The sequence below is a fragment of the Stegodyphus dumicola genome, chromosome 8 (assembly GCF_044657685.1).
Source record: "Stegodyphus dumicola isolate Sdum_Otavi_A_Nest chromosome 8, ASM4465768v1".
Classification (NCBI taxonomy): Eukaryota; Metazoa; Arthropoda; class Arachnida; order Araneae; family Eresidae; genus Stegodyphus; species Stegodyphus dumicola.
In genome coordinates this window covers 193,157,063-193,181,450 of record NC_140775.1, presented here as the reverse complement: position 1 = coordinate 193,181,450, position 24,388 = coordinate 193,157,063, and the positions used below count along the sequence as shown (strand labels likewise).

Below are 24,388 nucleotides of genomic sequence, written 5' to 3'. Positions count from 1 at the left end.
GATGAAAAAAATTAACTGTCAACTCAAAAAAATTTAGTATAAAACAGCTAACAATCTAAACGTGAGAAATGTCTAAGAAATTCATTTAAAAACATAAATCTAAATTAAATGAGAATTAATTATGAAAGGAATGGATATTTAAACAATTGAAAATGAGCAATATAGTTTTAAAATTTTCGTTAAGGCTAACATACGTAATTAAAACGACTAAGGATCGAAATAACTATGACGTTACAAAAGCCACGTGATCTCTGCCATAATTTGCGAATTTTTTAGTCTTTTCCTGAAAAGGCTTTCGTCTGCTTAATAATTTTGCTACATTTAGATTACTTTAGTTGAAAATTTTCTGGCAACACTGTCCTATTATACACTGAACTGCAGTGCTTAACCACCAGGGTGCCTGAGCGCCATAGCCCTACCCCTCATCGAATAACATGATAAAAGTTTCGAATTATGAGAAATATAACTCAATGTGCTAAATAATTAAATGAGTAAGAGTTTAAATTCATAATAATAGTTAAATACATATTTTTTCCTTAAGTACCTAATTACTAATCCATACATAATTAACTATTTTTTTTAACAACTATTTCACAGAAGAATACATGTTTTTACTAGTGGCCTTAGTGCCACTAGTAAAAACAAAATGCAATCAGGAGGAAAAAAGAACAATATGCAATAAAGAATCTGAGCAACAATTTGCATAACACATATACAAAATCACATATTACTAACATTTAGGATCGCCCTTGGGCGTTTACTGAAATTGGGGTCCCTAGTATAATAACAATAGTTAACAACCACAGGATTGTCCAGAAACAACACTGTCCTGAAGCCGATCTTTGCGTCAAAAAAGAATCCGCCCCCTAAAAAAGGGGGGCACACTATTGTAAACTTTTGACAGATGAAATTGTGCTTTAGCGGTAACTCAACAGCGAAATAGTGGTGCAGGAAAGTCAAAAGCAAAACTGAAAAAAATTAAGAAGTCAAAATTGTTCGAAGGCTCAAAAATCTTCTTCTTTACTTGAATTTTGTGAACTCCAGCTGCAGATGAAAGACAATAGAACTGTAGACTGGAACAGTTACATGCATGAGGTGTATGCCGTTGCTTGGCCTAAGTTGAAAATCAGCAGATGTAGCAAAATTATTAAGTAGACGAAAGCCTTTTCAGGAAAAGGAAAACGTCCTTCCGCCACGGTGATTTTTCGGCGGATTGTGCAGAGATTCAAATGTTTCTTATTAATCACTGCTTCGATGAAAACCTTATTGAACGTCATAAAGGAAAAGATCGCAGTGGGAAGAATTATTTACAGTGACTACTGGAAATCATATAGGTCAGATGATGAGCGAGATGACGACTTTAAACATTTTACTGTCAACCACAATTTTGTGGACCCCGAAGTGGGTGTCACACATAAATAACAAAACGGCTGTGGGGCAGTGCTAAATGGAGTAATAAACGCTATCGGGGCACTGCTCGATAGCATTTCGATTCTTATTTTCCGAATTTATGTACACATATTTGCACCAAACAACTGAAATTTTCTCTGCAATGTTGGTAGATATCGAAAATTAAATGCCTCCCCTTAAATTTTCCCTTATGTTTAACCTTTTTTTATAAATTAAAATAATAAAAAATGTATTATACAAATTAAAAATTTTATCAGATTAAATTAATAATCTTAGATAGTTAATTACTATTATACAGTCAAAAGTCGTTAATCCGGACTCGTCGGGACTCCGGCGATTCCGGATTATCGATTTTTCCGGATTATAGATCATGAGTTTAAATCTCGTAAGAGGGCATGCAGAAATTCTAAAATTAAAAATATGAAACCGTAATTTATGAAATAAAGAACAATTATGATCTAAAGGGTATCAAAATTTAGAAAAAAAAGCTTAATATTTATTTGTTTATTTTATTAAACATTTCTTTCAATGTAAGTTGTTTAAGTTGCTTCGTTTTATGAGATAATACTTTCTCTTTAATTCTATAAACAGACATAATTTCTTGTTCAGTTACAAAGTTCCGCTGTTCAAGTCCCGTAATTGCTGTGCCGAGAATACCGACTAACTTGTCAATCGAAATTTTTTCGTTTTCACTAACTTCTCTGTCACCTTCTTCATGTCTTTATCCATTTTTTGCAGCAATTCTGCTTTTTGTTCGACAAACATCGGAACATACTTTCGTTTTGTAGATCCTTTGGGAGCTCCAGTATCGGAAATTCTATTTGACATAATCGAAAGTTCAAGTTTACTTTTATAAAATTGCTCTTACAGTCTGCAAAAAATAATAAGCCGGAAATAATTCGAAGATTAAGGAACAACGCAATCATCAACATTAACTGAAATAGATAATTTTAGCTTATACTGTCCGTTATACATAAAACGCGCACGCGAAAACGTATTCTGCGCTTGCGCACACACATATGCGCAGTCGTAAAGGTCTTAAGCTCACGCGTAAACGCCTATGCGCATGTGTCGACACGGCGCATGCGCAGAAAGTTTTTAGCTTTGAGGTCCGGATTATAGATAATTCCGGATTATGGGTGTCCGAATTAACGACTTTTGACTGTACTTCCTTTCAGTTATGTTAAGCTGTTTGTTTATAAATTATAACAGTAAAATAATTTGGGACAGTTATTTACTATTATGCTTCCATTCAGTTTCGTTTAGCCTTTTCTCATAAATTATAATAATAAAAATGTATTATATGAAATTAACCTTTCATCTAAATTGAAATAATAATCTAAACAGTTATTTTACTATTATGTTTCCTTTCTTGCGTTAGGGTTACCATAATTATTTTTGGCATCATTCGCACCAACAATAATTTCGCGATTTTTTACGGTCTTCGTACCGGAACTGTACTGAAATCTGGGATTGACCAGATGGTACCGATTTCATAACTGGGTTTAAACAAAATAAAATTTAAATGAGAGTTGAATAAGTATATTTTTAAATAATACAAAAGAAGCTTTTATTTAAATCTCATAAATATTTAATGAAAAATAATTTGTTATACAGCTTAATGGGAAACGCAGATTAAATTTTCTTTACAAAATTCCTCTATAACTTAATCTTGTGAATATCATAAGCATGGTGAAACACATTTTCGTTGCTACGCCAAAGAATATGTATTCTTATGTAATTATATAGACGTTTTTTGGCTACGCTACCAACATAATACCAGTAAGAAATGTAAAGAAACATCGCGCATAAAATATCCGTGCCTAAAGATGCATGTGCTTAAAATGCTTTTTAGTTATTTGGTAAGTTGAAGTTTTAAAGAAAGCTCGCCATTGTTGATAGAACAACCAACTTTATTAGTCAAACTTACCAACTCCATTACAATGGTACTAAATAACGAAATCTAACAATGATACTAAATAATCGCATTACGTTGTCAAAAGTATAAGACGTTTCTTTATATATTTATCAAGGGTGCTTCACACTTCTATTATTCATAATATAAAATTGCAGACGAACAAATTTTGTTAAGAGAAATAATTAATTTCTTGTTCTCATTAAACTATGTCATAGATTACTTTCTTTCCTTTTAGTTCATTAAATATTTTATGGGTTTTAAATAAAAACTTATTTTATTAAAAAAAATAATAATTTCTATTTTCTTATTTTTTAGTCCTGAATTACATATTATCAAATTGTTCAAATGAAAATTTTATTTTCATCAGTGGACAATTATTCTTTTAGTTTGAGCAATTCTCTTATTACTCGATATCTTAAAGTAAAATATAGTATGTCCAGCTTTACATTAAAATTTACGTACATTATTTGCGATTAAATATGCATGGAATTCCCGTGGAAGCAGCTAATTTAAAAATGAATTCTAGAAAATTGCCTAATTCACACTTTTTTTAATCAGTCTTGTTTGAAAAGACATCATTATCTATAAAATTTTTCAAATATTTAAACGAGATATATTTTTTAAAGTTAAAATTTAATATATCATTGCATTTCATGATAAAATTAATAAAAACCAGGTTTTAAAATTAGAATCTGAGAGAAGCGTTTACATACTTAAAGTGGAGAAAAATTTAAACGGCATGGCAGATTTTATTTCAAAAAATTTTAAATGATATAATCAATCGTTAAAGTTTATTGTTTTGAGATTAATAAAATGATGTGATTAGTAAATCTAAAATCTATCGAGAAAGAAAGAAGGAAAGAACTAGTACTTATAAAATAACAGAAAACTTCATATAGTAGCTTAATCTCTTTGCAAGTAATTCTTTCTAGCAAGGAGAAGATTAATATATAGGTAAATAAAATCAATATTTGAGAAATATATACTTTTCGTATATATTACAATGGTGTATTTAATTATGGTAAAGCACACGAGGGCTATCTGCCTAAAGGGAGGGACGCCTTTCGTGGAGGACTTTCTGAGGGAAACTGGCTCGTATACACGTTACACATGGGGACGCTCATGCAGCCAGCCCGTTCGCGGGATTCGAACCTCAGACCGAACTACCAGTGTTCAGCGTCTTTACCGCTCGGCCGCTGGTGGGCGTATATATTACAATGACCAACTTTGAAACACCCAAGCGCATTATATAACACCAAAGGAAGTAGTGCAGCTTCACTATGTACCTAGATTAAAACTTACGCCCAAAGAAACGTTTTTTAACGTTTTGTGTCTGTTACCTTTATATATTAAATATCATGTTCCTCGCACTTAAACCACAGATAATTCAATTCAACAGCAATATCACAAGCATGGAGGTAAGAAAGGAAGGAGTGGCCAATCGGCACTAGAAGTGAAGCACAGCTTCGAAGCTTCGGTCACCAGATGGGGTGTTCTTTGTTTACATTCAGAAGCTCGCTTGACAGTGTTCTGATACTATTTCGACACACGACAGTTCCATACAAATCAAAAAAAGGGACACTTTCGCATGAAAGAAACATTCATAGTGTGATGGATTTGTATAGTTTAGTGACATTTACACAAAAATCACATCTTGGTTACTTTTCGCTAACTAACAGCAGAGATTTTTATTATGAATTTGTTTTATAAAATTCTAAGCTGTTGAACTACAAAAATTTAGATTTTAACAAAAATGTTATGCTTAAAGGATGAAAAATACCTTACGGTACCTTTAAAATTGTATACGTCTTTCGATACCTTTGATAGAGTATTCGCTACTTTAATTTTATGTTCCAAATGCCAAAAGGCTTTAAATAAAATAAATTTTTTTCACATCCATATATTATTGTAACATGTACCTTTTAAAATTTTTTAGAGGAGAGGCTTTACTGCTGCTCATTTTAAACTCATCGTTTATATATCTGAAAATTAATCACTTTGGGCTTACACGTTTTACTTATTTGAGTTAATTAAAAATAAAAACCTTATTTTATTACCTTTCAGAAATGTTCAGAGAAAGTTAAGTACTATTTAAAGTATTTCGCTAATTTCTAATAATTCTCTAATTTAAAATGAACGGAATAGAGCATTAATTATAAATTGACTTATATTTTTCGATTTAAAAGATGGTGTCCGCCGATAACATCGCGGAAAAAACATCGCGGACGAAAACGTCGCGGAGAAAACAACGCAAGGTGAAAACGTCGTGCTACAAAACATCGTGGGAGAAAACATCGCAAAGAGAAAACATCGCAGTTCTAAAACATCGTGGTACAAAACATCGTCGTAGAAAATAAAGCGGTTCAAAAACATCGCAGTTTAAAAACATCGTCGTCGAAAATATCGTGGTAAAAAATAAAGTATCTACAAATCATCGCATGACGATAACATCGCAGACATGCTTTTTTCAGGTTTTAATAATTGTAAATGGATATTCCCATAATGATTTGTGAGCGCAAGGTGTAAAGAAGGATAAATTTTACTTTCACATATTTTATTAACTAATAAATTTTTGCTGAAAACGTAAGAAGGAAACTTAAGCATAGAAAATTAAATGTAACTTATAGATTATACTTTTCATGAAATATTACCAGTAAAAACTTTATAAAAATGATTTATTAATGGCCTTTGTTAGTTAACTATGTCGGTTTAAAATTCTATTAAGTGCTATAAGTTGCATTAATTTTCTATGCTTAAGTTTCCTTTTTATTTTCTCAGCAAAAATTTATTAATTAATAAAAAATATGAAAGTAAAAATTATCCTTCTTTCCATCTTGCGATCACAAATCAATATGGGAATATCCATTTACAGTTATTAAAGCCTGAAAGAAGCATGTCTGCGATGTTATCGTCATGCGATGATTTGTAGATACTTTATTTTTTACCACGATATTTTCAACGACGATGTTTTTAAACTGTGATGTTTTTGAACCGCATTATTTTCGACGACGATGTTTTGTACCACGATGTTTTAGAACTGCGATGTTTTCTCCCACGATGTTTTGTAGCACGACGTTTTCGCCTTGCGTTGTTTTCTCCGCGACATTTTCGTCTGCGATGTTTTTGCCGCGATGTTTTCGGCTGTAATCTAAAAGATGCCTCAGAAGCCAAAAAGTCTCATATTTGAGAAAGTATTTTTGGAAGAAGCTCTATAAATAGAAAAGAAATAATGCATAATTTTGATATTAATAATACAATAAACTTTGATCTTAATTTTTGTACCTTAACCGAATCAAATCGAATTACCTTAAATTTTTTCCTAATGTAATTAACGAAACCTTGTGAAAATATTTCATTCAAATTAAACCATTCTGAGAAAACCGTTCTGTGAAAAGTATAGCATTTAATTCCGTTCAGAATGAAATGTTGTTTAAAAATATGTTGTTTTCATATATTTAGGACTCTGAAGTGTTGTAGAAAAAGAAAATATATACATTTATATGCATAATTACGACGTAATTACAAAATATTTACATCCGATCGCGTCAAAACCCATTGAACTTAATGGTAAATGACCCAATGTTTTGGTCACCACATAGGGATCGCCGGTGCTGCAAAGCAGGGTACGGGAGAAACCTGTTTAGGGCTACTCCATCTTACTTCCTATCTCCATGACCACAAGATATTTAATAACAGCATATCTTAAGAATTCCCGATATACAGTCTCGTCGCGCGCTAGAGATAAAAATATCCCCCCCCCCAAATCCCGTACAGTGTTGCCATTGCTCTCGCTTTGAAATTGTCAAAGTTTTACAAAATATGTAATAGATAACATAAATAAATTCGAAATTCAGGCTTCCAAGTGGCACCGATTAACCGCATATTACAGCAGTCCCATGTAAAAAAATTCAGGGTTCTGAGGCTAACAGTTTTTAAGTTATGAGAGATGGACGCATCACGAAAAAATGCAGTATACAATTTGGTTTGAAATAAAGAGAGCTGCCATCGTGAAGGATCTTTTTAGGGGAAACTGACTCATATTTATATTACAAAGGGAAAATCACAGAAATTCTCATGAAGTTAGCTCGTTCGCCAGGATTTGAATCTGGGTCGAACCACCAGAGTTCGGTGGTTTTGGCGCTCAAACCCAGGTGGGTTAGAGGTAAAAGCGAAAAGGAACTTGTTAAGCTGATTTAATACCTTCTATTCAGATTAAAAAATTCTATCAGAGGCAACCTAAATGAAATTCTGATTAATGCCAAATGCAATTAAAGTCATTCAATACAATTAACCCCTTGGGTACGGATTTATTTGAGAAAATATTTGCATGTGGAACGGATATAAGTTTTGATTGCGATTCATCAATAGCTACTTCACTATCAGGAGTATAAAGGTAACAAAATTTATTATTTAGGTAATCCACTATATTTCTAATCTTTCTTATTCTGTCATCTTTATTTTCCTTTTCATTATCCGTAAAATGTAGAAAGCTTGAAATATCAAAACACCTATCGAGTGCCATAGTGCTGGCAAAAATTGGAGTACTTATTGCATATCTTTTTGACCAATACATATCCATTTTTGGCTTCTTCATTTGCGACATCAAGATGCATAACGCAATATAAGCTTTCATTTCATCAGAACTTACAGAAAACCGCCTTTTTTTTTTTTTTTTTTTTTTTTTTTTTTTTTTTTTGGTACACAACCTTCTTTTTCTATCCTTTGTCTGGCGTATCTATTCGTCTCTTCTACTATAGTGTTCCAAAAATCTTCATTCAAGACTTCTTTCAAAACATCTAAAGGCGTAGGATTACCACCTAGTCCACGCAGGCTCAAAGGATTAATTCCAGATATTTCAGAAAAACTTTTTATATCGGCTACATTTTCTCCTCTTTCCCAAATCCATTCCTCTGATACTGGTTCACGAGAAGATTCACTATGACTGCTGGATAGACGTCTTGTGCGTCTTCGAAACCTTGATATTATATTACAATTGTCATTATTTTCTAGTTCAATATCGTCTTCGTCACCTTCGCTTTGTATTTCATTGTAATTGTCAATTTCAGGATCACTAAACAATTCTTCTTTAGATTTCTCAAAGTCACTTTCGCTATCACTATCATAAAATATATTCCTTGTTTTTGACATAATGGGGCAGTGTATCGCAAATAATGTTCCCCGAAATACTGTAATTGCCTCTTCTATTATGACTGATACAAGCTACAATGAAATGAACAGAATTGTGCCTACCCTCAAATAACGTTTTAGACACGTCATCCGCTCCTAGGGGAAAAAAAGTGAATGATGTGTGTCAGACGTCAAATGTACCCAAGGGGTTAATAAATATCATAGCGAAAAAGAATCTTATTCATTGGAACTTTTGAAATATTCTTGTGCAGTAGAACATTAGCTATCCCATTATCCGGAGTCAAAAACGCTGCATTAAAAATAATGTCCCATTCATAAACACGATTTAAATATCGGTTCTCAAGAAGTATTAAATAAAGTTTCAACGTTTGAAATTTTCACCCGTGCAATGAGATGAAAATCCAGACATATTTGTCTGAAAAACTAGAGTCCAAATAACGGATTGGGAGATAAAAAAATTCCGACTCTTATTTCAAGTTTTTTGGCACGAAATACATCTGTAAAAATTATTTTGTAGTTAGAATAGTCCAATCAACAAAAGAAGCAACTGAATACTGTGGATACGCGTAAAAAATAACACCAGTTTTCAAGAAACGGCGGCAATAATTTATAGTCTTAAAATTCGCGGAATCTATTCAGAGGGTGTATACCTTAACGTATGTAACCGGTTTTTCCAACGGACTACCTTGATCTTTGACTCAAGATCATCCACGACTTAAAAGCGTGCACATCACGCTTAACTCACGTTATAGATCCGCACTTATAGAAACTATACTTTATCATCATTTAATAATAGTTATTATCAAAACTAAGCATTTTAAAAGCATCTAAATGTACAATACGTAATCGAATTCGGAAACAACGGATTTCAATGGAAATCTTCAAATTACTAGCAACGACTGTACCGAGGTGCACAATTTGCATGCAAAATACATGTTTAATAATGCAAGCATAATTTAAAATCATCACGGCATGTTGCTTATTGCAGCTGTAATTTCATTACATTTAAGTTATAGCATAATCTGATGGCAGTATAATTAACGTCGTTTCACTTTCTGCGTTGATTCACTTTTTCAAACTGTTGCCACCAGATATTATTGCCATGTGTTATATTTGAAGAAACTAAATAATGAACAATTTGCATGAATGTTTCTCGCACTGTGAAAAAACAACGGCACCTCGGAGACAACAAATTTTGAATAACGCACGTTTCCACCCGAATATGTGCATCTGGAAGCCCAAATTTGGAATTTGTTTTATTATCTATTTCACATTTTGTAAAGCATTTATGAGTTTTTGATTATGAAACTCGACGATTTCAAAGCAAGCAATGGTGACACTGTTCGGAAATTCTAAAGGTATATGCTGTTTTTAAATATTTTGTGATACTGCTGTTGAATTGAATTGCATGTGGTTTACGTGCGAAGACCATGATATTTAATAAATAAAGGTAACACACAAAACGTTTTTTTTTTTTTTTTTTTTAAAAAAAAAAGGCTTTTTGGGCGTAATATAAAATCTGAAAGCTTTTAAGTTGTTTTTATTTATTTATTCTTTTATTTGTTTACTACCTTTTTACTTTGTTCATTGCCCTTTTTAGTCATAACCCATATCCATCCATTAAGGCCTGTCACTTTATTTTATTAAATCATAACCAAAACTGCTCGATTATAAACCATTTCCATTACAATACTATTCATTGCATTATAATCATTATACACTGAAATTTTGTAAATATAACGCTGATTTTTGTTGTTTGTCTTCTGAATTAGCATTATACACTGGTTATCATATATTAAGGGAAAATCACAAAAATAGCGGGAACTCCATCAAAAGTAAGCCAAACCGTGTAAAATTTGAATATGTTGCCAAGTAAGAGTAGCTAAGTAAAACTCCAAATGCAAATTAGTGGCGCTGCACTCTGAATACGTCACCTGCGAGGAGCATAAAAAGTCCATGTTTGAGAGCAAGCCCGCATATTTCACTGTGATAGTGACATCAGAAATCTGAGATAGCCAATTCGTAACAATGACCTCCAGGCATCATTTGCCTGCAGAACTACGATAGAGAGCCATTGGGAGACTAGAGGCAGGACAAAGTCAAACAGAAGTGGCCAGATGGCTAAATGCGAGTCCATCTGTGGTTCATAGACTTTGGAGGCTATTTCAAATCACAGATTCGGCTCCTAGGAGGTTCAGCCAAGGACGACCAACTGCTACGACGAGCGCCGCCGACCGATATTTGATATTATGTGCACTCAGGAATAGAACCGCTACTCCGACTCTTCTTAGATCCTCCCTTGCTGCAGCCACCGGGAGGTTGGTGTCAGCGTCAACTGTGCTTCACAAAGGTGGTTTGTATGCGAGGCGAACAACTATTTGCGTGTCGCTCAAGGTCACGCCATAGGAGGGACCGTTTGCAGTGGAGACGACAACATTTCCACTGGACGCCTGAGAAATGGAGGGCTATTCTCTTTACGGATGAGTCCAGGTTTAGTCTATAAAGCGATAATAGGCGTTATTTGATATGGAGAGAACCTGGAACCCGTTATCATCCGTCAAACATCCGTGAAAGAGATGCATACGGAAGCGGCAGTGTCTGTGTTTGGGGTGGCATCTCTTTGGGTGGACGCACAGACCGACATCCTTGATGCTTATGTGCGCCCATATGCCGGGGCAGTAGGTGATGCTTTCCTGTTACAGGACGACAATGCAAGACCACACAGGGCTCGCATCCTATATGATTATCTTCAATAGGAAACAATTATGCGCATGGAGTGGCCAGCTCGATCTCCGGACTTGAATCCTATCGAGCACGTTTGGGATGGTTTAGGGAGACGTCTAGCTGCTCTCAATCCGCCCCCTTAGACCCTTGCCGCGCTTGCAACTGCTTTGCAAGAGCGATGGCTCTCGCTTCCTATGGAACTGATAGGCCGCATAATTGAAAGCATCACACATCGCTGAATGTGCTGTATTGCTCAGAGGCGATTATATTCCATATTCATAAAATTCTACATGTAACTTTTTCAGTAATCATGATTTTTGTGATTTTTCTTTAATTTATGATAACCAGTGCAGTTATCTGCCATCTATTCATTTCATCATACTCGCGAAATAATTCTAACATTTTATGCATTGTACAATACAAAGTTTGTGTTAGTAACACTCTGTGTAAATAAAATGGTAAGGTTTCAATTCGCCATACAGAGTGTCTCTTCGTACATGTTCGTAGTAGTTTCTATTAACCTATAATTTTGTGCGAATCTTGCTCTTTACAGATATTATCAAGTTCCATGTAACTCAGAATAATCATAAGGAATATCCCTCCTTCTTGAACAATAATTTAATCCCTGTTTCGGGATATCTTAAATATTCCATCGAAGCACAGTTACGAGAAATCTCATTGAGTTTAAAATCGATGTAATTATCTTCAATTGTATGAAGATGTACTATTAGAATCGTTAAAGTACTCACATCTAATGTAGATTTTTAATGTGCTACATCAGAAAGACGGTTTGCCTTGGTGCAGGCACTTCGCAAGAATGGCAATTAATCTCATAATATTTTATGATTAACTTAGAAACAAAGTTGTGCTTGTGTTCTTCATAGCAGATATTGAACATTCTATTAAAGATCCCCCATTAACATACCACTGAGTGTTTACATAACATTTTAGATATTAATGCCCACGGATAATGCAAAGAATCCTAGCTTCCTAATCGTATATGATTTTATTTTAACAAGTCTGATGGTAAAGTGGCACGTGTGATGTCTTGTCGAATAAAAAAACCTTATAACTTAGGTAAAAATAACACGCCAAATAATGAGTCTTGGAGAAGTCAAACAACAAGAATCAGCTTATATTTGTAAATTTTCCAGGTCTAGTTTGAATGGTTTAACTACTGAACCAGCACCTTGGCAGCTGAGGAACATGGTTCAGTAGCTAAACCATCGAAACAAGTCCTGGAAAATTTACAAATATAACGCTGATTCTTATTGTTTGACTTCTCCAATAAAAAAACCTTATATTATCGCTGAAAGAGTGAAACCCTCGATTTTAGGAAAATAAATTCATGAGGTCAACTTATACACTGAATACCCACTTTATTACGACCAAACTGCCAATATTTCATTGATCCACCTATTGCCTTTTAATACACCATTGATTCTTCTTCGCATGTAGTCTATGAGATTTTGTTTGACAAGTCGTTTGTGAAATCTGAGACCATGTTTGATAACAGCACTTTCCAGTACTGTGGGGGAGGGAAACTGTAAGACTCCAATACTTTTCAGTACTGTGAGACTCTTCCAGATTGTACATTACTGTGAGACTAAATGTTGTGGATCTAGATGTCCGATTTGGTCAGCAACGATGTTTAAATACGATGGGTTATTCAGACATTCATGAAATCAAATGAAAGGCCCATAACATACCAGGAAAATAGATCCCAAATTATCACATTTCCACCACCAGCTTGAAGGGCTGTAGCAATGTACTTAGGATTCATGCTTTCATGTTGTTTCTGTCAAATTCTCGATCGCCCATCTACATGGTGTAACTAAAAACGTGATTCATCCAGTCACATAACTTGCTCCCAACTATCCACTGTCCACTCCTTGTGCTCCTGAGCGAATTTGAAATGTTTTATCTTGTTAGCTGCAAGACAGCAACGGTGTTCGAACTGGTCTTCGGCTTTCCATATCCCATGCAATGCGTCGTAAGGCGAAAAGTGCGTTCGGAGATCCCTTTAATTAAGACCGTTGATTAGGATCTGCTACACACTGTTACCATTCCGTTGTCTTTTACAAGTTTGGAGATTCTCCGTTCTATCCAGAGTCGTAGCTAGGGTTTTCAGCGCCCAGGGACAACTGAAGGTTTCGCACCCCCTACTGCTTGCCAAGGATGGAAAACTTTTAATTCTAAAATGTCGTAACATCAGTTTGGCACCCCTTGGATTCTGCGCCCGGGGACAGATGCCTCCCTTGTCCCCCTCTAGCTACGCCCCTGGTTCTACCCGAGCATTCATCAGTCAATGACGACTACAAGTTGCACGTTCAAACCCAGCTTTGCGCCTGCCAGTCTAGTCTTTTAAGCACTTTAACTACAGCTACTCTTGAACATTTCACAAATGCGAGTTTTGCTGGGACATTCTTCCATGCCTCTGAGCTCCCACAATTTTCCCATTTTGAAAGTGCGCTAAATTACGGTTTTCCCCCATATGTTCACAAACAATTCATCTATATTTCTGTCTCAGGAACTAGGCTTTCTTTTTTTATACTAGCCTAGTTCTCCAGCGGCAGCAGTGTGACGCATTATTCGATTTGTTTAAAATTGTCAGGTGGTCAAAATAAAGTAACCACTCGGTGAATATAGATTAGGATATGCTCTGCTGGTTTTCTACCAGACGAAATATAAAATCCCCAACTTTTTACATGAATTTTAAGAAGTTGAGAATGATGGCTTTTGAACAGAATGGTAAATATGAGCATTTAAATGCCATCTATAAGTAAACTTGGGGGAAGGGGGTGATAAATTTCAGCCGAAGCAGAATTGTTACAAAATATAACAGATTTTCAATAGCAGTTTCATGAAATTATCCTAGAAATCTCATCTAAATTCATTAGAAAACTTTCATTTTGGTATACTTTTAAGGAATTATTTCATTGTAACAGCATTTAAAACATGAATTGGTTTAATGTTATACATGCGCGGCTTAAGTGTTTGTCGCCGATAGTTTATCGGTTGCTTGCGTAACTGTAAATTGTTTTATTCCCCGTGCAGTGCAGCGCGTGATGAATATTATGAGAAAGCTAAGCCGGAAAAATTAAAAATACGTGCATTTAACATTTAATAAATAAATTTAACATCTATATATAATAGAATTCGGAAATATGCAATCGGCAAAAACCGGCAACGATGAAAAAACAAATAAAATGAAATAAATAAATATCTTTATTATATGCGGCTTAAATGTCTGCTTGTCGCCGATAGTTTATTGGTTGCTTGAGTAACTGTACTAGCCAATGGGGTGAAGTTGCCACGGCACACGGTTGCCGTTTCAATTGAGACGTAGACAATTTCCTGTAAAACTTTAAATATCAGGGCCAAACGCTTAAGCGTGTTAACAATTTTTTACCTGAGCCTGCATTTGGACACGGTCAACTTTATATTGCCTATTCAAGAGTTCGTGAAAGAAAATTAAAAATAATGGATGGTCCTCTGCAAGGTGAGCTTAAAAATGATGGAAAGATCTACACAAGAAATGTTGTGTACAAAGAAATCTTTGACATGCGAATTAACATTTTATTATTTAAATCACCGTTATTTATTGAGCTAGTGGTGGCTGTTAAGAAATGTACCGCCCGTGGTTTCCTTCATTGCACTCTACTTTAAGCAATTAAGCAAGTAGAAGGGGGAAACCCCGTGGGGCAGTAAGCAAAGGGGCGTCCTCGCCGCCTGCCCTGGGTAATTCAGTTTGAATTCAGAATGAATTTGAAGTCTGTACCTTTGCACAAATCATTTTAATTACAATTTATAATATCTAGAACAGCGGTCATTTCGCATGACTGCCGGGCTTTCTAGTATCTTATAAACAAAATAATCAGTACACGAAGATTCGGAGAAAGAAAAAGTTTAGGTTTTAAATAGCAAACAAATTGGATTTGATTTACCTTCTTCAACATCATTCCGTGCTGCTGCTTCCAGAAGCATGACGCTTGGAACAAAATGGACCTTATAAGTCTTGCTGTTCTTAGCTGTTCTGGGAATAGTGTCCATGATTGCGTTACCGCTTTTCTTTCTCTTTGTCTGTTGGTACTCTTTCTCACGCTGGCTCCACCGCTTTAGCTGCTGTAGTCTTCGTTTTCTCGCATGCTTAAGACGTTCTTGCGTACTCATTTTCTCCACTACTGCCATTTCAGCGACGAGTTCTGAATGCTCCGCCATGTCAGTCAGTCTGTTATAATGTAATATGAAAGTAAATCAATCATATAGAATACTTGGCACTGGCATTTTAAACGGAGTTCTCCAAAATATAAATGCCGTATGTTGGAAAAAGATAATCTGCAGTGTGCTTTCAGAAGACAATGTCGAAAAAGGAATGTAACAGCCCTTAATGGAATGTGAGAAATGACTGGATAATACGTTTATTAACATGAACACGGCTCCGAAAGAATTTCGAATGTTTGACTTGTAATTAGCAATAATAGAAGACATTCTGCTTCTTTGGATGCAGCCCTGTATTCCATTCTCTTGTTATACTTCTTTATATTCCCTATTATTACCTAAAAATAAACAAAGTTATGAATTTATTGAGCCTATAACAATAATAAGAAAAACTCTTTTAATAAATATTAAATTTAATTGTTCATTTACATGAAAAGTACTAAATATTAACTATATAATATGCATATGGAGACTAAAAATTTGAATAATTGCTTTAGAAATTTTTTGTTACTGTTTATATCGGACTAGAAATCAACCCATTTGTTTTAATAAGTAATTTTAAAGTTTAGATTGATCCTTTTAGAATATAGCACACGAGCGGGGGGGGGGGGTTAAGGAATCGGTATCAGTATCTTTCAGGTTTCTGAAAACAACTTCATTTTAAAAGCTACTCGCTTTTAGGTAGGAGCAGCGGCCGAGCTGCTTAATTTTCCAGGGCCCACCAGCGGCCGAGCGGTAAAGACACTGAACACTGGTAGTTCGGTCCGAGGTTCGAATCCCGCGAACGGGCTGGCTGCATGGGTGTTTTCGTGGTTTTCCCCATGTGTAACGTGTATACGAGCCAGTTTTCCTTAAAAAGTCCTCCACGAAGGCATCCCTCCCCTTAGGCTAGGCAGAGAGCCCTCGAGACTTTGCCGTAATTAAATAACCTAACCTACCTAAAAGCTCAACAATTTATGACTATGCATTTATATATTGTGCCATGAACTGATCCACAAATCAAAATCATCTGCCATGATTATATTTCAGGCAGAAACGTGCAAAAAAGATTTTTTGAAAGCTGATAAAAAAATGCCAAGGTTTTGGCGACTTAATATTTTGTCGCCCAGTTCGGCGAGAAGTCGCCACACTTGATGAGCATTTGGCTACATTTGGATCCGATCCCTGTATCACCTTAATATGTATTGCAATTGAATAACTGATTTAATTTTAGATGCTTTGTAACCGCCCTGCCTACCAGCAATTTCGAGAAGCAGAAAGTACTAGAAATATCTCAGAGATCGAGCGAAAACTATATAGGACCAGAGACAGCATGTGCTCGGAGTTGTTGGTTCAGAGCGCATGATATTCCACTTATCAAAGTTCGCATATATAGGTAATTTTTATTGCAGAAATGAAATTCGAAGAAAGAGTTATGATATTTCATTTATGAAAGCTGCTTATATGAAAAGTGCGAAGGACATGATATTTAATAAATAAAGGTAACGCATAAAATGTTAAAGAAGTTGGGCGTAATATAATTTTTTTGTTTTCTTTTTTTAACTTAATGAATTCTATGATTTTGTTTAAAACTCTTAATAGTAAACTAAAACGCAAAGAACTTCTTTTCACCTTCGCATGGTGGTCAGGGAAGCCGACAGCGAAGCCAAAGGGCCTGGGTTCGAATCCCGAAGAAGGCATGGCTGTAATTGTCCGTCCCTTTTATAGGAAAGGCGATAGTGTCCCACCTATTAGATGCCTCCATAATAAAGAGACCACCACATCCGGCCTTGTATAAATTAATGAACTAGGTTACATTTGTAATTGTTCACAATCTGCCAATGGGGAAAAAAAAAAAAAACTTCTTAACGAAAGACACGCTACTCGGGATTTTCCATACGTGTAACGTGAATATGAGTTAATTTCTGGTAAAAAGCACGTCATGAAAGCCTTCCTTTCGTTAAACTGAGAGCTTTCATATGTCCTGAAATAAATTAAATACCCACTCCTCCTTCAAAGGTATATATTAAAATTAAAAATGCTACTTTAATTAAAAATTTATTTTAAAATGAAAAATGAATCAAATCCATATTCATCTTCTCAATCATTATCGTACTGTTTCGAATTTTGTACATAGATAGGCAATTTTAGTAGAATTATAAGTAAAACTGTTGTATTTCTTTTGTAACATGAAAATATCTAAAGAAAAGCTATGCCGGAAAAACAGGGGCATGTGCATTTAACATTGAGTAAATGGAATCTAGGTAATTTGGCGAGATATGGCCAAGCTGACAACAGTTTTGGGGGACATATTTTGTCGTTAAATTTGGCGATAAATCACCAAAAGTCAGCAAATTTGGCAACATCTCGTCCGGTCTTTGTATCACCGTAATATGTATTGAAACTGAACAAATGTAATTGACCACTATGTTAGCTGTAACCGTAATTCCACCCTTGTATTCCTTTCCAGTCATTTCGAGAAGCAAAAAGTATTAGAAATACCTCGGCGAGCGGTTGAAAACTATTTAAGACTGAAGAGAGAGCATCTGCTCACAGTACCTCCAGCTAACCCTAAATCTAGATTTTGGGCTCACTTTCCACGACTGACGAGAGATGGCGCCACCCAAGCGACTTCAGTTTCTTCATACACTTTCTAAACAGAGAGCTTTCTCATCTTTACCATTGCTTATCTTCACTTCCACCGCCATCAGAAGGCGAACAATTCAGCATTTTCTCTTCTCTTTTTCTCTTCTAGCTTCCTCCGGACGACCTCCTGCTACAGGATCCACTCGAGTTCTCCACAAAGTCAGGTCCTTCGGAAGTTCTTTCAAGCTATTGGGAAGTACTACCACAGAGTAGCAGAAACCCAGTATTTTCCAATTTAAGTATCTCTGCTCACAGTTGCTTAGTTATTGTTGTTGCGAGTCTTTAGTTCCGCGTGAATTGAGATAATCCGAGTTAGCTTTCGATGCGCTTTGCATTCCGTTGTGTTTAACGTTCTCAGTAGTTTGATGCGTAACTACTGATTGTGCTCTGTGATATTGTAAACTTCTGTACGAGTATTTCTGCGGAAAATTACAGAACTTTGAAGTGTTATTTTCATAAAATAAATTTTTATTAACCTATCATCGAATAGGTGTGCAAGTATTATTCCTTTAACATGAAATATCCATAATGAATTCCTGTCTGTTTGGTTTATACAGAACAATGGTAGCCAAAACTTAGATCGTGAGCTAACAGTAGGTCACTGCAGAGTAGTGACCTACTGTTAGCTCACGACTCACTTCTAACACTGTTAGCTCACACTTAATAGCTCACGTAAGACTATTTTTCTTTTAAGCTAATATTAAAAACAAATATAAAAAGTATATGGTTATAATAAAAAATTCATATGGCATTCTGCTCGCTTTGCAATTTTTTTTAATCAAAAATTCGTTAATTTTTACAAAATATGAAATAGACAATAAAACAAATTCGGGCTTCCAGGTGCCCACGTTCGGGTGGAGGACTACGTTATTCAGAGTGCGATGTCTCTAGCAACCGTTATTTTCGTTGTTTGTTCGCAGTGCCGAGGAAACATACATTCATGTAGATTCTTCATTACTCAGTTTCTTTAAATATAACACAGGGTGGTAACAATTAGTGGCAACAATCTGAAAAGTGATTCAGACATTTAAAGCAATTCAACACAAAATGCCGTTTTTGATACTAATAGCCCTTCTGAGCTAACGCCTGTTTGAGCTAATAAATCTTTTTAAATAAAAAATCAATAATTATGAATAAACCTGTACTTTTAGTTAAAAAAAAAAAACTTTAGTTAAAATATTAAAGAGAAGAATATCCGCTATCGGTTAGCAATTTTTAAGAAATACAGTAAATAAATATAATTAAATAAAATTACCAGTCATTATTTATTGTGACACATTTATTGTCTGCACAGCCTTTATCCCAATAATTTTTAAATACTCTGAACTATATTTGAGATTCGCTGTGAATAAATCTCTTAACAATTATGGATCCTCTAGTCTAGTTTCTAACACTAAAATTCATAATTTAAATGAACCACAGATTCATGATCACAGATCAGTGGTTTTAACAAAGCTTCGTAACCATGATTTTCCTGCCTCCATTTTACTTTTTGCGTAGGACAGATACAGAAAAGTGCCTCACAGAAAGGGGAACCACCATTTGCTCTAGTTCTCATGGTCCGTGATAAAACATTTTAGGCACACAAAGATTAAAAATAACGGGGAAAAATGGATGGATAGAAATGATAATGGATAATTACACGCACAATAAATACATGATGAAGAAACACCGCTGTACTGTAAAATCACGCGAAAGGATGAACACATACAATGCCTGACAAATATATCAATGCAGGTAAGCCAACTGTGAAAACAATACTTCGTCAAAGTTGCCAGAGATTGAAGTACCGCAGGCCGAGGCTTAAAATCTTACCTTTTAGATTTCTCATCATTTCAACGAAAATATCCATTTTGACCGCTATCGAATGCAATTCAACGATGTTTTTAAGTGAAATCTGTATGTAAGGACAGAATGAAAAACTCTTTTTCCCAAAACGAATTATAAAACTGATTTAAAATGGATTCAAACGAGATTTTTTTCGTGGCGTTTTTTTAATAAATCAAAAACGAGTAGCCTCAGAACGTTGAAATTTTGTATATGAGAATGCTATAACATCTAGTTGTGCACCTCCCTTTTTCCTTGCAATCGGCCGCATCGAAGTATATATATATGTGATGTACCAGCTTTTGTCCGGAATAAATAGATTGGTGAAGAATCAGACGTAGTTCTAGCTCAAAATATCAGACGATACGTTTAACAAACAGGATCCATTTATTATTATTCAGGAGAAATAGCAGTTACAAAAAAATCAGATCTCCAGAGTAAATAAAAAAGAACTACTAATAACTTTTTGTATGAAGTTTACTGCGTCGTTGCATTAAAGAAAAGACCCCGATATTCCTTTGCGAGTCCTTTTATAGCCTCTGGAAAGGCGGAGCTTCCAAGAAATGACGTCAGCCTCGGCAGCCATTTCAATTCGCTTTAAATATCTCGAGAACATTCTATAACTGTACGTGTAGAAAAGGCGGGAAAAACAACTTGACTACGCGGCTGTGGATTTAATTCCACGTACTTTCAAATAAGAGACCGTCGCCATTAAAAATGAAAAGAACACACAGTTAGAATTTTATGTGTATTTTTGACTATGGAATTTTATTATTACACATATATAATATATATATACCCGCTCTGTTACTCGGCTCGGGGAGCTCATTTTTTTTATTCTCATATGTTGGTAAATTTCGCATTTTTTACTTTAAAAATGATTGAATTATGTTGTTCTTATCTTCCAATTAAGATTTTTATGCCTTTAGTTAATCTGCATGCAATAGTTGTAGGAATTATCAACAATTTAAGAGTTGTTTAAGTGTAGCTAAGCCTGTTTTTTCTTACCTTAGCAGCCATATTTATTTACATTTGAAACTTAGCGGAATAGTGAAAGTCTTTCTGTACTTCAAGTGCCTTTTTACCGGGTGGGACCAAAAGAAAATCTAGTGCACCGAAAAATCTGCCTTCTTGCCTGCTCGCCGAATGGCTTGTTTTTGCGTAGAAATTGTAATTTTAATTGTAATTTTTTATCGTTTTTAACTGTATTTGATGTTTTATGTTTTTCTTTATCTTTCAATTTTTAATGAAAATATTTTGAGTGTTTATGCACTTTCGCCTTGTTGCGAAGTGAGTGCTGAATTAAATGAATGAGAACTATATCTCTAATCAAACAAGTTTAAATGAAATGCAGGAAAAAATGCGTACAATTTAATATTCCGTACAAGGAAGTCATGTAGTGTACACATCAGCTTTTTTATTATGAAAAGTATTTATTCGTACATAGGCATCGTATGAAAATTATACAAGACCAGCCAAAAATATTGTACATATTGTATATTTGCATGTAAATCATTTTAACGAAATCATACACGAAATTGTAGCATTGTTTGTATAATGTAACATGAAATGCTTGAAAGAAACGAAGCTCTGCCGGATAAATAAGATTAATAGGGCTCTAATTAATAAAAAGCGCACATTTTTATTAACTAGAACTAATCTTTTTGCTAAATATCCTGATTATTTTCTGTACTGAAATATAAAAAGATTTTCCAATTAAAAGAAAACCCATCGCTAATTTTTCTTAACACTTTTTTTGTTACGTTTCCTATTGCTGCGCATTCTGTGCATAGGTAGATGATTTTAGTCAAATTATATGTGAAATTGCTGTATTACTTTTGTATAAATGTAACATGAAAATCTAAAGAATCGAGGCTTGCCGGATATAAGCTTGCGGAAAAGTCTATTTTCAACAGGCGCAAGTCTATTTTATTTAATATTGAGGTAAATGTTAAATTAAATAAATCTATTTTTAATTTAACATTTACCTCAAGCTTATAAGACATATAAGCTTGCGGAAAGTCTATTTTCAACACGCGCGAGTCTATTATTTAACATTGAGGTAATTTAACATTGAGGTAATTTAACATTGAGGTAATTTAACATTGAGGTAAATTTAACATTGAGGTAAATGTTAAATTAAATAAATCTATTTTTAATTTAACATTTACCTCAAGCTTATAAAACATATAAGCTTGCGGAAAGTCTATTTTCAACAGGCGCAAGTCTATTTAATTTAACATTGAGGTAAATGTTAAATTAAATAAATCTATTTTTAATTTAACATTTACCTCAAGCTTATAAAACATATAAGCTTGCGGAGAAGTCTATTTTCAACAGGCGCAAGTCTATTTAATTTACATTGAGGTAAATGGCTATCTCGCTAATTGGCGATATATCGCCAAGATGACGATTGTTGTGGCGACTAATTTTTGTCGAAAAATTGAGAGAGAAATCGCCAAAAGTTACTAAACCTGGTGACCATTTGGCGACATTTCGGTCCGGTCCCGGTATAACTAATTGATACTGTAATTTAATAACTGTAATTGATCCTTTTATGTAACTAAAACCGCATCACGCTCTTAGATGTAACTTTAACTGTATATGACTTCCAGTAATCTCGAGAAATGGAAGGTACTAGGCATTTCTCGAGAACTGGCTGAAGACCGGAAATTGCATCTGCTATCAGTTACTACAAAAATGAATTCGGATAATTGAGATATCCGTGAAAGCGTCGCCTTTAAGCTACGCTTTGCACCGCGTTGTGTTTAACGCTCTCAGTAGTTTGAAGTGTAACTACTGTTTATATTCTGTGATACAGAAGAGAGCTGTATGAGTACTTTTGTGGAAATATCCAGAACTGTAAAGTGTTTCTTTTGGTGAAATAAATTTTATCAAGCTATCATTGTGCGCATTTAATACATAACGAACCCGTAAGCACGCAACAATATCGAATTTAAACTTTACTGAAACAGAAAAACTAACAAGAAGTAATACGAATATTTCTCTTCCCCTTTAAATAAAAATACAACTCACTGTTACTAATCTGATATTGCTTTTCCATACATATTCTTCGCACTTTTATGTTCGCTAGATACTTTTCTGGAAAAAAAAAAAAAAAAAAAAAACTGAAAGGTTTCAGATTTTAAATTATGCTCCTTAACATTCTGTCTGTTACCTTTATTTATTAAATATCACGTTCTTCGCACTAAACCATAAAATTCTTCAGCAATATCGCGAAATAGTTTTAAATTGAGCCTATCTTTAGAATTTCCGATAACCAGTCTCGCGCGCTAACCAAGATAATTTTTCCCCCCCTCCTCTCCTGTACAACGTTGTCACTGCTCGCTTTGAAATTCTGGAGTTTGTTAATCAAAAATTCCTTAAAGATTTACAAAATATGAAATCGATAATAAGACAAATTCCATATTTCAAATTTGGGCTTCCACATGCCCATATTCGCAGTAAGTTTACGTCGTTAAAAATTCGATGGTACCATGTTTTATCACAATGCAAGAAATATAAATACATTTATGCAGATTTTTCATTATTTAATGTCTTCAAATATAATGCAGGACTCTAACATTGGGTGGCAACAGTTTGAAAAGTGAAACGGACATTAGTAAACCAACTCAAAATCGCAAAACGAAAACGATAGTCCTTTGGACTAAAAAAAAAAAAAGTATGTGAGTTCGCATGAAAAATACAATACACTAGATACATTACACGAAACCATCTAAATGAAGAAGTGAAAAGAAAAAATAGCCCAAAAATGATAAACGAATAGCTTTGTCATTTTTGAAGGCCCTGTCAATCCTTTATTCATCTGACGTCTCAGTTAAATAAACTTTTCAAAGGTATAATTTAAAAGTTTTCATGCTGAATAGGGGATGGAACGTGGTAACCACAGCTTGGCGCCTCGATGCAAAATCAAAAAGTTTAAAAAATATGTGCAATGAATTATGAAGAAGAAAACCGGGATCTCCAGTGCAACGGATGGTTCTGATTAAAATTTAATTCTGCAAGATGCTTAAACTGGCAACGTCTAATAAATTCAGAGATAACGAGTAACGAGACCAATGCATCACTGTAAAAAAAATTAAGAATTAATATTTTAATTTGCCCACCAGTGGCGAGCGGTAAAGTCCCTGAACACTGGTAGTTCGGTTCAAGGTTCGAATCACGCGAATCAGCAGCCTGCACAGGTGTTTTCGTTGTTTTCCCTATGTGTAACATGTTAATACGAGCCAGTTAATACTTTTTCCTGTACGAAGCTGACACTATTCTCAAATAATTCTGTTTTATTTTTCGAAATTTTACGACTGAAAATGCATGCTTAGAATTAATATTACAAAAAAAAATTTCAATCAAAGATCTTTGAACACTTTGCGTACCAGTGGTTCTCTTGCAATCAAGTTGCCCTCAACTCATCAAAAAAAAATCTGATGTGTTACATCACATGACTTCCTTGGACAGCCTATTAAATTGTACACATTTTTTGCTGCATTTCATTTA

The 24,388-nt window shown here is 34.6% G+C and overlaps 1 protein-coding gene across 4 annotated transcripts in view; it reads right to left on the bottom strand.

The window, feature by feature from the left end:
* Positions 1-24,388, bottom strand: part of LOC118196986 (protein phosphatase 1 regulatory subunit 16A-like) — a 166,441-nt gene that overhangs the window by 33,494 nt on the left and 108,559 nt on the right. For all 4 annotated transcript variants that reach the window (XM_085822864.1, XM_085822865.1, XM_085822866.1 and 1 more), the window contains one exon: positions 15,148-15,759. In XM_085822864.1, the coding sequence (XP_085678990.1) occupies positions 15,148-15,421 (274 nt within the window). In that variant the 5' untranslated portion in view covers positions 15,422-15,759. The remainder of the gene's footprint in view (positions 1-15,147; positions 15,760-24,388) is intronic.